The following is an 18,242-nucleotide window of genomic DNA, read 5'->3' on the forward strand; positions in this document are numbered from 1 at the left end:
GCTGGTTTTCTAAAACAAACCAATTCAAGATTTCCCCTTGAGCATTTTTACTATATTTTATACCCAAAATATTTTACTGAATTTAGCAATGATAAAAAATAATCGTTAGTTGGAGCCCTATTTTCAAGCATATGATACACACGTGTTGAAATAAAGAAAAAAACCTCATATCAGACAGCTCAAAGACAATGTCTCCTTCCATCACGCTGATGATAAATTAGAACAAAATCTTAGATAAGTACGGGACTTTAATGAACAACACCATGCTTCAGTTGATATTACAGTACATCTCGCTTCTTCTGTGTACTGTACATGATCATACATAGTGAACAATTACCGAGCCACGCTCAACAAGGCAATCAGTCATGAATGGAAAACAGAAGAAGCCTGAATAATTGTAGATAACTTGCACAATCTGTCCTTGCTGATGAGAGGAAAAGAGGTGTGTGTGTGTGTGTGTGTGTGCCAGTCATTCTCATAAAGACAAGAGCGGCCAGGGATTACACTAGAGACCAGATATTCCGCAGAGCGAAGGCTTCGGAGAAAGGCGCAGAGTCAACACATTTTCCGCTTAGTTTAAGGTGCACGTATGGACATAACGTCAGCACAAAACAGTGAAGGCCCAGGACAGGAGGCTACACATGTAATGTGTACTGCGGGTCGAACCATTCCTGCCACAACGGGGACGCGGTTGAAGGAAACACTGATCAGAGCCAAATATACCCAAAATAATTGCACCAACTAAAAAAAAGGCTACTTTAAATTAAGAATATTGACAAAATAAATAATACATTAGTGAATGAAATAAAGCAACAGTGCTTTAATTAGAGTACGTTACAACCCTTTAGGCAAGCAGTCCAGATGGAGTACGATGACTCAGATTAGGCACAATAACTGTGGCATGACGTCACCGCTCAAATAGAAATTTTATAAATATTTCATGATCACTTTTTTTGTGTCATTTAACAATGCTAAGTTGCTCAACACTGACTAATAATACACACTGGGTATAATTTGGACTTTAAAAATTGTAAGTGCTTTTGGACACACACTCCGGGGACGTTGCAATCCTTGCATCCACGGTTTACCCCCACAACATTTTATTTCATCAGGATCTACCTGAACAAGCGCGCGCACACACACACACACACACACACACACACACACACACACACACGATTAAGATTTAATTACTCTGCAGAGGCAGCATTGAATAATGCATCTTTTGTCAAAGTGCGTGAAGGAGTTGTATTTTTAGACATGTAAATTTGGGAAGATGCTTTAAAGGAGACATATGTGCATGAGAGTGCATCAGTCAACTATTAAATGTGGTGTGACCTGAAGTAAAGCAAGAATAGTGTAAGACAGTGGAACTCACCTCACGGTTATTATAATTGACCTATAAACTATTTTAAAGACTAAACCAATGACAAACTAATGTCCAACACAATTTAATAGAGCCCAGAATATTGTCATAAAGTTGCTTGAGAATTGGACAAAGAGCCAAAATATTCACATTTAAATAATATAAAACTTTGTGAAACCAGCAGTTCTTTACATTTGTGAAGGTTTAATATGTTTAGCCATGCTAATGGCACAGCTCTAGGCATCCGGTCGATCGACTTTGGTCCAGACTGAAATATCTAGATTATAATTAGTAGTAGTCAGGTGTCGGTAGGTAGAACTGCCAGTGCCGCTGACTTGCGCTCTCCTGCACCTGGCTGACGTCACACGCTGCCACGGACTCGCCGCTGCCATTAATCTCACTCGCTGTCTCTCCCAACAATGTTAGCTAACATGTTAGCAAGCTGACTAGCTTGCCATTAAAAAAAAAAAAAACTGGTGGGAGGGAAATGAAGCCTGTAGACATCTTAACTTTGATTGGCCAAGACTCGACATGTCAAAGATCTTCTATTGCTAAAATGATCACAACCTCAGTTTTTTTCCGTGTCTCACTCCAATCTCAGAAACGCTGGGCGTTGACCCCCCCCCAAAAAACAAAAACTCTTCGAATCTACACGATTCACGTGGATGACGTTAGCTCAAAGCGCCGCTGTGACAAAGTACAGCCTCGAAGAGCCCCTTGCATGACTGTGGCCTCCTAGTCCTGTACGACTTAAACCACTAATAATCAAAACTGGGATACGTTTTGCTTAACTTATTTAACCAAGTCTCATTTGCGCACTACCTCCTTCTACACGGCTACAAAAATGCTTTCTTTAACAAAATCTCGCTCCACATCTATTTTCATTACGATTAATCTGCTGATGAAGCAATTGTTTGGTCTTGGAGATGTCACGAAATAGTACAAAAAATGTCAGTCACAAATTACTTGTTTTGTCCGACCAACAGTCCAAAACTCAAAAGGTATTAGATTTAAAATGGTATAAAATAGAGAAACATCCTCAGCAGCTGGATCCAGTTTGGTGTTTGATTTGAAGTCACTGCACAGATAATGAATTATGAAAAAGGTGGACCACTTCATGTTCTACATCTTAATGCGTCAAAAATAATGATAGCAAAAAACATATGAAAACAAGCAAACTGCAGTTGGTCCCTTACAGCACAGCCGTGCTCCAGCCTCCAGTGTAAGCCAGACATGCTAATAATGAAATGGCCTAACAGACCACTAACACGATAAACCATGCCTGACTGGACATCCTGGCATGGCAGCCAAATTAAATAAGACAAGGGCATAAACAGCAAGAAAGCTCAGACAAACTAGAACGTTAAAGCAGTTCATTAAGTTCTTGCTGTCAGAACAAGACTGTTTCCTGTTGTTGTTTCCTGTGAGGGAGTTGCGCTCACTTCCTCACACATCAGGTGGAGTTACCTTACAAATAATCATTGACGTTTTAGTTAGGTCATTTAATTGTGTGTGTGTGTGTGTGTGTGTGTGTGTGTGTGTGTGTGTGTGTGTGTGTGTGTGTGTGTGTGTGTGTGTGTGTGTGTGTGTGTGTGTGTGTGTGTGTGTGACGTTGCCTCAGAGTTGATCATTCTCATGCCTTGACTGCTGATTGTTGGAGAGAGTAGGATGTTGTTGTTTTTTGGAGGATGGAGCTAGTAGATTATTACATTATTGATATAGAAAGCAACTACATTTGGGATTTGGTTTATTTGAATAATATTTTCTTACATTAGGTTGGTTTATTTTCACAAATTTATTTTGATGTTTTCTTGTTTCATTTGATTGTCGATCGTTATTTTTGGAGATCCACTTCCTGCAAGAGGATGGCTTTTTCAGTTCATAAATGCACTGCGTTCCTCTATGTTATGGTGGTAGAACCTTTTCACGGCATACATTTTGGTAGGAAAAAAAGAAAATAAATAATCACCATAGCAAAACAGCAAGTGCAAAACAGCAAAACAGCAAGTGCACCATTTATTGTTATGTCACATTTACTAATCCCAAGGTTAGGAATGAACTTTCATGCTCAAAACACAGTACTTAAATTTAACCAAAACAATATCTCAGCTCACAATTCGGTTAACTGTCAACATCCTTGTAATTAGTATCATGGGCAAATACATCTCCTCAAAAGTTAATTTCTTGTGTGATTCAACATATTGAAGCATATGTTCCAGTGAGTGATGAGGAGGCTTTCAAAGGGATTAATCGTGACACGCTGTGCATTAAACTATGATGAACTGTACGATGCAGCCCTGACGCATAACCTTTGGAGGCCTACTATTGTTTGATTTAGTGCGTCGGGGAATAGAGAGCTCCAGGGTAACGTAGTTTTGTATGTCATCCCCGGAAGTGAGAATTCAACCGGTTCCCTCATCAAGAAAAGCCAATGGAAATTTCTCCTTGGATTTTTGATTGTTGAAGAAATTAAACTCTTTGGAAAACAAACTTTTATGATACTTGCATGTTTTGTTTAGAGAGATAATCTTCAAAAATGAACAACACGTTTATTACTTTTGGGGCATGAAGGCAATCAGCAGAAGTAAAAAGCAAATATTAAGCAACAAATACAAACTGCACCCGAGTATGTACACAACGAGGCTGTAGAAGTGGACTAGTCCACATGATGACATGTCATAGTCTCATTTAGCAACGTGTTAGCAAACTGCTTTTTTTAAGACACGTAAAAGCTGAACATTTACAAGGTGTACTGACATTTTATATCGCAGAACAAAACTCATTAACTTCGAAAAACAAATTTCTAGGTTTTAGGACTCCGTCCTCTATTTGGGGACTTCAATGTGCCGCTTATTTTACAACACTTGGGTTTCCTTCAGACAGCACTTGAGTGCTTTGACTTTTTGTGTCATTATTGGAAGCACATTTCTTTGCTCAGAATTGTTTCAATTATCTAAGTCAATGCTTAGGACTAGTCTTAAAATCAAAATCAGTTGTATTCTTAGGGGCTCCCAAACTTCACAGAGTCGGATTTTATAGAGGGAGCAATAGGCTATTTTTCTTTTGTTGTAGATAGCTAAATAGATAATCTACTATTAAATACCGGAATGTTTGGGGCAAAAAGCCAAAATATTCTCTGGTTTCAGCATCTCAAATGTAAGGAGTGCTTTTCTTTGTCATACGTGACAGTACTATCTACTACTACTTTCTGATAATTGATAGCGATAATCTCTGTAAATAGTTCAAGGAAACTGACTACTTCTTCTACTTTTCTTCCTCCCCCTCCCACCCAAGGTACTGCAAACTTCCCGGGATTGCAAACTCACATCCTGATAAACACTGTTTTTAGATCCATCCGACAGACACATGCTTCAGACGCCGTCTACTCGGGGTGAACACAGGAAACCTCAAATGATCACTTCCTCTCTCTTTAAGAATGGACTGACATCACTTTCTAACAACATGATCGCATGACTGAGTGACACATTATTACGTAATGGTTAAAGCCCCGACTGGGAGTTGTCCTAAATTCTCCTGTAAGACCATTTGTCATTATATTTAGTAAGTGCTGCTATAGATCTAAGAAATTACAGGAAAACACATAAAAACATGTCACAGGTTTGCATCCTCTAAAAAGGTCACTCTCCTCAATGATTAAAAAAGAAAAGATAATTTATTTGACAAGAGGTTAAAATGATAACTCTGTAGCGATTTGAAGAAGGTAAAAAAATAAAGAGTGTGACTATCCTCCTGTTTCAAAGAGCTGCTGTTCTTCACAGCAAGTGTCAAAAGCTATTATCATCTCTTTTTTTCTCCCTTATGTTTTGATCTACATTTAATAACTACAAGACAGGGAAAAAATGCAAGAGGAGAAAGGTGGTTGGGCTGCCATCAGGGAGAGACTTGTAATACTTTCTGAAAGAGTACAGTAACCTACATCTAGGACGTCTCTGCACACGAGAGCTGGTCTTTGCATGGGGAGCCTGTTGGATCAGTCTACTCAATCAACCCCCCTGAGTTTCATCCCCAAATTAAGGGTGTAGTGTCCTGCATGTGTTTTACCTCCAGCTTGGACAGTCAGTTAAGGCTGAAGAGATGCCAAGAAAATGATCGGAGTCACAACGTCTTAGCCTTTTCAGATACTTTAAATGTTATCCGATCTGGCTTTCTCTTCAGTGACAAATTTTTTTTTTTTGTATTCCTCACTAGTAATTACTATTCAAGGTGGCTCTGGGATGGGCCCCATTTGGTCTTCGTGAATCCACCTCCAGAGCTTGACTAGAGGCCATGAAACAAGACGATGGGGTAAATGCAAAAGACATGGTACCAACAAACCAACTCTCAAGAGCTAGATAAATGTCCATCAGCTTAAATGATGCAACCATAAAGTGTCACTGTGGCTGTGGCTGCTGCCTACAGGCCAAACACAGCCTCAGATGGTTCATATTAGTCACAGGTACACTGGGTAACCCCACGGGAAACTACTCTGTGGTATTAAACGTGGGAGGTTATTTCCGAACAGCTACACAAATCACAACAGCACAGGTTTAGTTAATAACTTCATAGTTAGTTGTATTAGCTGGGCTGCTAGCTGAATTCAACGTCCACGCTGAAAGGCCACAAGGAAGTTTCCCAAACAGTTCTCACCAAGCCGACTGAACAAAATGGTAAAATATTTTTGTTTTAAACACGTAAGGACCGAATAACACCGCTGTAAGGCAGCAGGGCGCACCAAGGGACTCGAGGAGCCGGGAATGGCTCCAGCGGTTCAGCGGGTAGTCGTGCGCCGAACGACGGCAGCGACTTGCTGCTCTGACGGACACTCGCAACGGCCGTGGACTCGGCGGGCTTCGCGGCCAACGGCCACTTTCTAACGGTCATTTGACACGCATTCCCCCTCCGGTTCGCTCCGCCCGTTCCCCACAGTCACTGGAAGTACATCACCCTCCTCCTCCGCCTCCGCTGCACCGCTCGCGTTTTTTAGTGAACGTTCAGCTCCGGCTCGCAAAGCCGCCGCGTTAACGTGTTGTGTAACTGAACGTAAAATAGTGTTACCGTCACGCCACCTTTTCCCCGGCGCGCCTCGCCGTTTCGTGACGCGGGCTAAACGGACCGCGAAACACATTCCGCACCGACTTCGGCTGAGTTGATGAAACACTTGCCGTTGCAATGGCGGGGTGTAACGTTCGGACACCAACAGACATGAGAAATGTCACGAAAACAGATTCAGCTACTCACCGGATGAATCCTCATCTTTACGTGCAGTCCCGCGGAGCACCTCTGTCAGTATCCGTCATACTTAATCGCCTTTGAAGGCTATTTTTGAGTATCCTCGTGAAGAACCTCCGCTTCCGAACTCAAACAGCACAAGTCGGAAAGTACAGCCTGTAGTCTACCGTAGTTGTGCGACAACACTCGAGGATCCCTCCCCCAAGATTTAATATTGGGAAAAATAAGGAGAACCGACAAGACACCCAGAATGGAGATACACTACTTCCGGTTATGTATTTCAAAAATAAAAGTCCTACTTGTAAATGTGTGGCTACACGTCACATTTAATAGAGTTGGAAGACGTATTCGAATATTTTACTTAAGTAAAAGTAATACTGCAATTAAATATTATATTATTATATATTATATGAAGAAATTAAAAGCCGTGTGTATATGTATTTCTGATAATATGTATATATGTTAATCTGAAGTGTAGATGTGTATGGTTAATCAATACATATGTACAGCAAATAAATAAATGTACAGCAAGCAATGTAAGAACACAACTTATGCAGCAGTTGGTCCCTCTGTTATTATATATATTTAATTATGATATTTATGTTACTGATGCATCAATGTGTAAACCGGTGGAAGCACTAGAAAGTACATAGATTATCTCCTACAAACATGTAGCAACAAGTAGGAACAAGGAACATCACATTAAAATACTTCAAAATAGTAGTCATTGCAATAATTCCATCACTAGCATTTAAAGGCTTTATTTTAATACATATTACGCTAATAAAAACAAAAACTGATCACTCCCTGTCCTTTAGTTTTACATCCCTGATCTAAAAATTCTTTCAAAAGTGTTGTTTCTGAGCTCTTATTTTAAGGGCGACAACACAGCTTCCGGTCCTGACCTCGCTGTCACTGTACAACTTGATGCATCTCTAAAGCGGCTCAGCTCCATCCAGCTCCTCCTGTGCTGTGAGGTCCAGCCGCAGCAGCAGGGACATTTTAGCTCAAATCGGGCTGCAGGTGGTGTGGTGAGCCCCGGGGCGGATCCGCAGCTACGCCCCCCCCCACACGGGAAGACACACTCGAGCCAAAATGGCACATTCATCCCGGTAACCTTGTAGGACCTCTCCCGCTGTGCAGAGACCGACAATGCAGCTCATTGATCAGCACGATGCAGCAGAGGAGCGTCAGCGGTGATCAATGAAACGGGATGTGTTGCCGTAATGTGTGAAATAAAAATAAGTATTTCTCTCTCTCTCTCTAAAATAGTATTAGTAGATAATAGTGATGGAAATGAAGGTCGTTGTTTTCTTTATAGATTCAAAATATTATAGAAAATAGAAAAAAAAACTTTAATCTGACATAATTAAATAACTTAATTTCTGTACCACAACAGGGGAAAACTAATACATAAATTAAAGATAAATACACTAAAAGAAAAAGTTATCCATATCCAGTGTGAGGTTGTAATAGGTAAAGTCTGCACATTTTCTGCTACTCCTTCACGTCAGGGGGATGTGTTGTACTTTTCAACCCCACTTTTACTTGTAATTGACACTTTATATTTACATATAGTATATTATTCTACCACTGTTGATTGAGGATTCTCCTAGTTGAACACAGCAACATGACCAATGAGCAAATGTATCAAACTGAAACAACATTTAAGTACTTTTAAAATCATTATATATATATATATATATATATATATATATATATATATATATATATATATATATATATATAGCGCCTCAAACACCTCTTCAAATGTACTCCTCAAAGCAGACATGTAGGGAAATCTAATACTGCTGACGCGTCTCATTGGCCATCATCTGGCATTAAGCTGACAAGTCTGGCCAGCACCAATCTCACAAGTCAAGTAATAACGAGATGCATCAATAGCCCAAAAATGTTTTATTAAATTCATAATCACTGCTCTATAATGTAAAGTGAATGACGATTTCACTTTATTTGTAATTTAATAAACAAACAATCTCTTAAATACTAGCCACGTTTGATCATGTGGAAAGCCCATCTCTAAAGCAGTTGGAGTCATTTAGGTGCAGAGAGTCGTGCGGATCCTCGTTTCGTGATGTGTCCACAATATCTCAGCCTACTGAAATCAAAACCTACTGTATCTGCATGTTGTTGTTGTTCTGTTGTGGCAGGCTAAACCGCAGTCGTTCACGTCTCCGGAGATGATGATGCATCGCACCTTTACCAACCGTTTCTCCACAAGAGGAAATGCCCAATGTGAGTCCATAAGAGGTAAAAAAATAAAACGGTTGATGGAGGAAAAGAAGGTTTCATCAGTTTGCTTCATTCTTTGAGGCTTCATCGAAGTTCTCCACAAGATCTATAAGACGGAAAAGAAAAAGTGCATCAGGATTATTTAACAGCTTAACAATTTGTGAAATGATAGAGTTGTTTAAACCTATATTTTTAACTGAAGCACTGATATAAGACCACATAAAAATAAGAATACAAAATAAACAACCCCAAACGGATGTAGTGTCATTTTGGAAACAAACAAAGTTCAAAAGAAGAATTACTGCTTTACCATAACCCAGAAAAGCACTTTAAATCACTCATTAAATTAAAACAATAATGATCTATACCTGGTACGTCATCATCCTCTTCTTCTGCAATAACCTCCTTGACTGCTTTCATGTCCATCGCTGCAAAACACATAGAAGACAAACACAAGCGATTAGTGGCCAAAAAGTGTCGACTCCAAATTCTTTAAACTGAATCATCTAGATGCTCAAACCGTATGCTGATATCTGCACTTAATACACTTTTTCCTCTTTCCTCACAGTCCTTGTTGTCATTGCTGCTATAACGGGTTTCTCTGAATCACATTTATAGATTTAAGCTCCGTTTGTTATGAATTGATTCTAAATAAACACAGCTGTCACACAAATCTGCTTAAGTAAACTAATGTCTTAAAGCCCTCATGTTTCTGTGTTTAGTTCAACCATGAACCGCTGATGTCCGGGTCATTTATACGGCAGGAGTTAAAGGTGGTCACTTTTCTCACCACAGCACCCTTCATCCTCATCTAATTATCCATAAAAGCTGCCGACTTTGCCGACTATAAAACTTAGAAGCATATTCCTGATAGTAATGGGCCACGGAGAACTCGGACATTGGGTGTGCGTGGGCTGGGCGGTATGGCCAAAAATTCATATCACGGTATTTTGTAAGATTCTGACGGTTTCACGGTATATATTTTTTTTAAACAAGTAAACACATTGATTCCATTAACAGCACTAGTCAACTAGACAGCAGTACTGTCAGCGAGCCGTCCATAGCCACAACAGCAGCAGGCAGCAACATTTACTGTGTACAGTTTAATACTGGGAGCGCAGTGGAGCTACTTACCTGTCAGTGTAACTGGGTTCAGTTATAGTTCACACTTGTTATAAAATTACAGCGCCGAATTGCATTCTGTGTAGATTTCGCGCAACAAAAAAAACAGGAAGAGACAGACCGGAAAGACACGCCACACAAACAGCTGTTCGCCGCCCAACTTCCCAGCATGCACTTTGGTCGTGTAATTTTGAACCATGAGTGAAGTTACACTCACAGCTAAGTAGCTCCACTGCGCTCCCGGTATTAAACTGTAAAAAAAAAAATGTTGCCGTCTGCTGTTCCTGTGGATATGCACGGCTTGTTGACGGCGCTGGTCGCTGACAACACCGCTGTCTAGTTGACCGCCTTAGCGTACCAACAGTTGTTACGTGTAACCACCGGTATGACGGTATATGAAAAATTCATACCGTATGGAAATCTGAAACCGGTATACGGTTTGAACCGGTATACTGCACAGCCCTAGTGTGTACTCACATTGCCGTGGGAACTGCTCTGCCAGCTTTCGCAGGCTACTGAGGCTGTCGGCCCCCAGCTGGCTCAGGATGCCCGGCAGCATCTCCGTCAACTGCTTGTTCTCAGCGTGGCCCGTGATGGCAAAGGTGTTGGCAGACAGAGACGCCTGCACTTTGGGGTTGTTGAAGTGGATCACCGTCCCATCATCTTTTATCATATTCACCTGAAGAAACAGAAACCATGCGGTCAGACTCTGAGAAAATAAAACCTGTTGCAAGATTCTGCACCGTCAAGATATTACATAAAAGTAACCTATGTAAATTACTTTTGGTGTCTGTTTTAGATATAAAAGATGATGAACATTCAGGATCATAAATTTGGCTTAATGGGCTTTACAGCATATGATATCATCACCATATACTACATCCTTAGACCCTCAGTTCAAACAAAAAAATCCCTGAAATAAACCAAGAAAAAATAAAATAGGTAAAAAGTGTCTAAAATGTGTTATTTGTCTGATTTACATTGAGTATATTTTTAATAATTTACTGTAAAATACAAAAGTAAAATTGCACTACAACGTGAATGAAAGAGTAAGTGAATTGTGTGCATCAGGTTAGTGTCTTATCTTCAAGTTGTATTCGTTTTTCATGCTTTGATTTATCCAAATTACTTTGTGGAAGAGTGTCAAATAAAAGCGCTCTAAAAGATAAATAAACGAGATGACATGATAGGAGAGTGCCTATGTAAGGTTCTCCGGTCTTTTATCTTTCCATATCAGACACACCAAAAAAAGAAAAAACACTGCAGCAATAGTAAAACGCTGACATTCGTTTTCCTTTGATAGCTCACCTCTTCTATCCCTGCAATGTTGTTCACTGCCAGTTTCTTCAGCGAGCCTTGGAGTTTTTTGTCATCAGCTGTTGCCGTCTTGTGAACAACCTTTTTCTTCCTGCGGGCCGTTCCCTGAGGAAACAACAGGTGTGAATGGCAAAAAGAATTCCATTCCATCTTTGACACATTATCTATTCATTTCTAAAATAACATCTATGGTGAAGCGGTTTCAAACACTTGAATTACTAGTTCTTAAAAGCCAGGAATCTTAATTAAACAAGCTTTTACTAAAGCAGTGTATTTTTGACCAAAACAGTGTTTTTACAAATGTCAGACATTTTTCTTCTTACTAATGTGAATACATTGAAAGAACCTGGATCACTACATTGAAAAGCCTTTAAGGAAGACCTACCGAGATCTGACAGTGATGCAACAAAAAGTTGGTGCTCTTATGCACAAGTAAGCTAAATACTGCCCACAAAAAAAAGAGAACCGATTCCCAAGAGTCCAAGCAACAACTCCTTGTTAAAGAACCAAAATGCTTTATTATCACTGCTACATGATTAGAAATAAGACTCTATAAGTTAATGGGACTTGGAAACTGTACAGTCATTTTCAGAAGAAGGAAAGTGCTCCGTCTTACATTTGTTTAGACACTTAATTATTGACATTTCCAATTGTTCCAATGAAACAATTGTACACATTTCATAAGTCCAAAAAGTTAAAATAACTTTAAAACAAAAGGAGGTTCTGAACTTTTACTTTGAATAAATGTTGCTTTTAATCAAAACATGCTTCACACATGGATTTTACTTCTCAATGAATGTAGTGACCCAGGATCCCAGCATCAAAAACGCACAACTTAAAATTAATGATTTGAGAGTAAAAATTAACAAAAGTTCATGAGATCTTCTCCTGACTTCTGGAAAAATGCAAATAAAGTAAATGTACTTTGTATTCGAGAATGTCAATGTATCTGGAAAAGGTCACAAGGCCCGTGTCACAAGAAAAACAAATAACGCCACCTAGTGTTTGGCTGAAGACCTCACAATGCAGCTGTACAAAGCCACAGAGGCCACAGACTGAGGGGGGGGTTCTCTCCCCGATAAAGAGAATGCTGAGGTCAGGAGGAAAAACCTGGCAAGTGCTGAATGCCATCACACTCCTTAAAATGTACAACAGCCGAGTCAACGAAAGTGCAAATCTGAAAGCCCAGATTCAGATTTCAATACTGGGCATTTGTCAACAGAGTACAAGAGATTCAGTAGTATTACTGCAAGTCCCTCCCCCCCAAAAAAAATTAGTAACGTTGGTATACTGTACCTTTCCACCTATCCGCACTTGTGCCTGAAGTTTTGCAAGCTTTTCTTGATTCATAGTGTTCTGTTTGTGAATGAAAAAGACAGCTTAAATAGTATGATATTCCCATGACGTTCACATAATTTCAAATGACAAATAAAGTTAAATTAATGGGTTGACTATAAGGTATACAGTTTGGCACGGATCTACAGAAACAACGAGCAACTTAAGGGAGCACATGTGACTTGTTGAAGTGGGCACAGCATGAGTTGGGCAACCAGAGCTAACATGACTTATCCTCATTTCAACACATTTTAGCACCGAGCTAGCAGACTGCTACAGGTCAGATGAAAGTTATACTGACGACATGCCGACTATCAGACTCAACTGACATGAATTGAATAGAAAACAGAAAAGTACCTGGAGCTTAATTTTAAAATGACATGCAAGTGTAATGTAGCTGTTGCTAGTTGGTTAGCTAACCGACGTTAGCTAGAGTGCTATTGCAGCTAGTATTAGCTGGTGACTGGACAAGATGAACCGACTCACGAGCTTTTTGTTCCCGTCAAGGAAAATAAGATACCGTCAACTTAAACTAAGTGATGAATCAAACCGGTTCCGTTGTGAACCACGAAGCACAATAATGATCTGTTTTACCGTTTAAAAGGACAGCCCGTTGAAGCGTTAACGGCAGTAGCGATGAAGCGGTGCGACTTGATCCCGCGTGAAGTTAGCAGCAAGATAAGATACTTTCTATCGGTATTTTCACAATAAAACAACCATGAATCACAACAGTACGTATTTGTTGTATGTACAGAACATATTGATCGCAAAGGTTAAAAGTATCACTCATAATATAGTTGAGTGAGATTTGACACGTTACATCCTCAATATATTTATTTATTTACATGTGCCGCGAGTATTAAGCTTCTGTTTTCGCACTGATTTCCGGTCTTTTTCTGACATTTCGTGGTCTAGCTTGACTAGGTTGAAGCCGCAGGCTGGAGCACGCGGTTGAGTGGATGTGACGTGACGTGAACATGGAAAACGAGTCACTGCTGACCAATAGGAGGAGGAGGAGGCCACTCACACACATGCGCAAACACGCCCATACACACACAAAACCTCGTAACTTTAATGGACAGACTTTTACTGTGAAAGGTAACGGTTAAATTTCCGGGTCGCCGGGTCTCGAACAGGAAGTGCTCTTAGCTTCTATCCGCGGTTGGAAGTGAAATAAGGCCAGTCAAAATGCAAAGGTCTCTCGTGAACGTCGTTTTATTTTCATCGCTGCAGGTTTTGTTGTCGTTGACGTGCTTTCAAGATGTTGTCGAAGCAGCCAGCGGGAAAGGTGAGTTTATATTTTTTTAGTTATTATACAAACTGAGGCGAGCAGAATATCTGGTCAATGAGAGTCACCACAGCCAGAGGAGAGCTAACGTTACATGTCTTTGTATGAGTATCCTGCAACTCACAGTCTGTGTCCGGGACAGGTAGCGTGAGTTTATTGAGGGCGTGCTTATCACCAGACACGCATCAACTCTTTATTTCCAGTTTCAGGTGAACCGACTGGTTTTACTGCTCAATTGCATCACTCTACAGACATATACTTTCATTTAATGTGACTCTTTATTCAATTGAGATCAGACTGAGATGATGACAACTTAATTTCCCCCAAAAGACATTTGTGTGCCTCTAGATAATTAGTATTAATTGTAAAATAAATATGTACCTCTTTGTAATACTAATTTGCAGCTTAATTTGCAAAAACAAACAATAGCTCTTCTTAAAATAAATAAACTAACACCAACCAGTTTGATAATCCCTGGAGGACACAACATTTTTTATAGAAAATAATAATTCAAAATGGCATATCTGTTTTTGCAAATTAACCCATCAACATAATTAAATAAAACATGTATACATGAATGAAGGAGCATATATTATCATTCATAAGCAATATAAACTGCCCAGAAAGGTTCATCAGTGTTATTATGTTAGACGCATTAAAATATGGATTTCTATCTATCTTGTGTTTCATTGGTTTTGTCAATTTCTGTACACTGGACAACTGCATACAAAACTTGCAGCCATTTACCAACTTATTATGCAATAAAGTTTCAACTGTGAAGGAAATGTAATTATTACAGAAATAATTGCTTGCACATGCGCTATCTCATGAATTTAAGTGTCATTTTAAACAGACATAAACTTCACATACTATAAAATGGTCAGCAGCCCACCAACAAATCTTATCTAAGATAAAAGCCACATGTTGTGCAGCTGCATGTGGATACACCTGGCAAGAGGAGACAATATAACCTATTGCTATATAGACTACTTGTCCCACTGCTACCATATAAACCTACGAGCTAGTTACTGTAAATAGTTATCGGTGAGAGAGAGCAGAGTCAATTTGTCCCTGCACCTTAATATTAAATTGCCACCATTCATTTGTTTCCTCCCTCTTTCTGTTGATACTGTATTTAGGGCAGACCCACCCTGCCGTAGAAATATAATGCCAGTTCCACAATGCTGGTGTGCTCATTAGTTATTTTCCCCTGCAGGCTTTGGAGATAACATCCACTGGAGGACGCTGGATGACGGCAAGAGCGAAGCTGAGGCCAGGTGAGTTCACACTGAGGGCTGAAATATTACAAACACTTCCTGAAACCTTGCTAAGCTGCCTTTTTGTAGAACAACTATTAGCTCTGAGGTATGAAACGTAATTCCCCTATGTCCATTAATAACTGGAGCAGACTATGAGTAGCTTTTACTCAGTTTTATTTAAGGAGTGTATATTTGTTTATTACTACAGTCGCAAGCTTAATAAACTAAAGTCGGCGTTAAGTTTTCACTGTCCCGGTGTTCAGTTTGTCTTAATAAATGTCTTCATGTGTTTACGATGACAGCGGGCTGCCAATCATGCTCATCATCCACAAGACCTGGTGTGGAGCCTGCAAAGGTAAAACCGCGTTCTCCCTTTCACTATAAAAGCCTCTGGTGAAGAACTGTCCTCAATGTCTGATTAATAATCTATTACACACCTCTAAATGTAAAAGTAGCTCATGCCCTTTAGTCAAACCACACTTTTCCCATTCATTGTCAATAAAGTAGTTAAAAGAACGTGTGGTTTCCTTGGACACTGACTTACACCTTCAAACAATAGATGATAATTACCAGAATAATTTATGACATTTTTCAAAGCAGACATTTTTACTTGTTTTAGTAGGAAAAGCACAGGTGCAACTAATGACACTAATGCTGTCTCTGTTCTATTCAACTGTCCCAGGAAGTCATCGTTACGTATTTGTATTATTTACACCTGTGCTTCTCCTAGTGTGAGATGTCATAAATGTTTTACTTGACCTTAAGAATAGGTCAATGGGCTATCTGAACTGTGACCAATCAGGGACAAGATGTTTTCAAGGTGCCTACTTAATAACTGGGATAGAGGGGAGTGACGTTTTTGCAGAGCTTTGGTTCAATTTTAGATTTAAAAGAGTCTGTTAAGTAACATGGATAAAACGGTACAACATGCTACTGGAAAATATTGACCGTTCATATTAAGTTGACTGTTTACATCCACTGTTAAAAGTGAGATGTGAGCCATTCCTCCGTTTCGACAGAAAACCAACCATATCATACAAATAAACATTGGGAAGTCTAATCACCATCTGGAACAGGACACTATTAAAGATTTCATGGCAATGCAAGATGACAATTAATTGTATTTTTGTGTTGCTTTTACATCAGCATTGAAGCCCAAATTCGCTGAGTCCAAGGAAATCTCTGAACTTGCACACAACTTTGTTATGATCAACCTCGAGGTAAGGACTGGTTGAGTGGCCTTACCCAGTTCATTTAAATTATCCAGGGTCTAATTAACTTCTGTGTTTTAATTATTGTGCTCGTAGCCAACATTAACATGTATATATTATCAGGTGGTTATGGGTTGTTTGCAGTCTTGTAAATGATCAGTAACTTCTTGTTTGAACAGGATGAAGAGGAACCAAAGGATGATGCCTTCAGCCCTGATGGTGGATACATTCCTCGGATTCTTTTCCTTGGTACTAAGGGGTTGAATCAGTGTGTAAACACTTTGTGGGATTCCTTCAGAGACATTTTATCTTCCTCAATAAACACACGATGCCTGAAGTTTCAGTAGCTTGAAATGTTGCAACTTTTTCATAATTTTACTGAAAAAGCAAACTACTATTCAAGGATTGGTAAATTAACTGGACAACACAATGAAATGGGCATATTCTACATGTGCACAGATGTTCGACAGAAGAATAAATGGCAGATAGAAATGGTCAACCTTTTGATTGGACAAAAGAAAAAAATAACTAGTTTAAAATATCACCTGTATGTGGCACTAAACATAATATTTAAAGTTTAAAAGGACAAATCCTAGGAATCTTATGCCACAATGTTTATTAAATAAAAGGTCAAATTTTCCCACAATTGACTTAATTCATAAAAAGGGCTAGTTGCATCCTTATATTGTTTAGATTGTAACATCGATTTGAACTGAGCAAACCTCTTTATTTGACTCCTCCCAGACCCCAGCGGTAAAGTCCATCCTGAACTCACCAACAAAAATGGGAATCCAAACTACAAGTACTTCTACAGCAACGCAGAACAAGGTAAACAGTTATACATTATCATTTTACCGTGGAAAAAAGTGTGTTACAGGTAGCTGCTGGCTCTTCCAAAATGGCCGCTGGTCATGACTTTGATAATCATGGTGTGCGTTCCCTGCTCAGTTGTGTCCGGTATGAAGGAGGCGCAGGAGAAGCTGACGGGTGACGCCTACAAGCAGGGTCACACTGCCGACGAGCTGTGAGGAGGCAGACGGGCATCGGGCTGCAAGGGCTACACTTTCTCTACCTGAGCCTGTGCTTCAGAGCGCCCTCTTTCACTTGCAAAGTATACTCTTATTTTAGAAACCTCACTGGACCAAGCCAACCATTACAATCGGTGCTTGAGTATTTCTGTCTTGTACTTTTCTTTTTCCCAACACGACTACTTGTTTTCCTGTCATCGCCTTTGTTTTAAAACATGTATATTTGTAATCTACCGTTATTAAATTCCATGTATTGTACTCACTGCCTGTAGAGGACATAACCAACTCAAGGTAGACAAGTTAACTATCATTAACGCTCCTTTTTGTACACTGTTGTTGGATGGAGACGTCACATCTGGAAAATGCCACGTTTAAGTAAATTGCCTAGTGGGTCACTAGACAACTGTGATATTTTGGTTAAGAAGTTTCAGACACCTTGGAGTCAAAACTTTGTAATTCACTTTAACCAGTGGAGGGTTGTTTTTTTTAACCCAACAGCAATGATGAGGGGCTCCTTTTTACCCAAGATCAATAGTCACCAACTGCAATGCGCTTCCAGAGATCCTCTGCAGTATGTTAATTATGTGTGAAAGTATTTCCCCATGCACTGCAACATGGGTTCTGTACTTCTGATTACTATCCAAAATCTTTAAAATAATGGTTCTTATTTAGATTTATCTACATTAGTTTGTTCCTGCATTTGTTTTGCTGCACGTGAAGTGACACCACACAGTTTGTTTTTTACCGGCCTTGTTAAACTCTAAATGAGGGATGGAAACATTGGTTATGTGTCTCGATGTATTTTATACATGTACACAGCCAAGTGTGCAAATA

The 18,242-nt window shown here is 39.6% G+C and overlaps 2 protein-coding genes across 2 annotated transcripts; one reads left to right on the forward strand and one right to left on the reverse strand.

The window, feature by feature from the left end:
• Positions 1 to 8,495: 8,495 nt before the first annotated feature.
• On the reverse strand, positions 8,496 to 13,288 carry LOC306742084 (transcription factor BTF3 homolog 4-like). The gene is made up of 6 exons (XM_079224424.1): positions 13,217 to 13,288; positions 12,584 to 12,643; positions 11,279 to 11,392; positions 10,448 to 10,649; positions 9,217 to 9,276; positions 8,496 to 8,954 (listed from the first exon to the last, which is right to left on the reverse strand). The coding sequence occupies exons 2-6, from the start codon at positions 12,635 to 12,637 to the stop codon at positions 8,908 to 8,910; spliced, it is 477 nt and encodes a 158-aa protein (XP_079080550.1). The 5' UTR covers positions 12,638 to 12,643; positions 13,217 to 13,288; the 3' UTR covers positions 8,496 to 8,907.
• Positions 13,289 to 13,790: 502 nt separating this feature from the next.
• txndc12 (thioredoxin domain containing 12 (endoplasmic reticulum)) lies at positions 13,791 to 18,209 on the forward strand. The gene is made up of 7 exons (XM_079232657.1): positions 13,791 to 13,910; positions 15,127 to 15,187; positions 15,472 to 15,524; positions 16,316 to 16,389; positions 16,560 to 16,629; positions 17,125 to 17,208; positions 17,329 to 18,209. The coding sequence occupies exons 1-7, from the start codon at positions 13,811 to 13,813 to the stop codon at positions 17,406 to 17,408; spliced, it is 522 nt and encodes a 173-aa protein (XP_079088783.1). The 5' UTR covers positions 13,791 to 13,810; the 3' UTR covers positions 17,409 to 18,209.
• Positions 18,210 to 18,242: the final 33 nt, after the last annotated feature.

Source organism: Taurulus bubalis, assembly GCF_910589615.1.
Source record: "Taurulus bubalis genome assembly, chromosome: 1".
Taxonomy (NCBI): Eukaryota; Metazoa; Chordata; class Actinopteri; order Perciformes; family Cottidae; genus Taurulus; species Taurulus bubalis.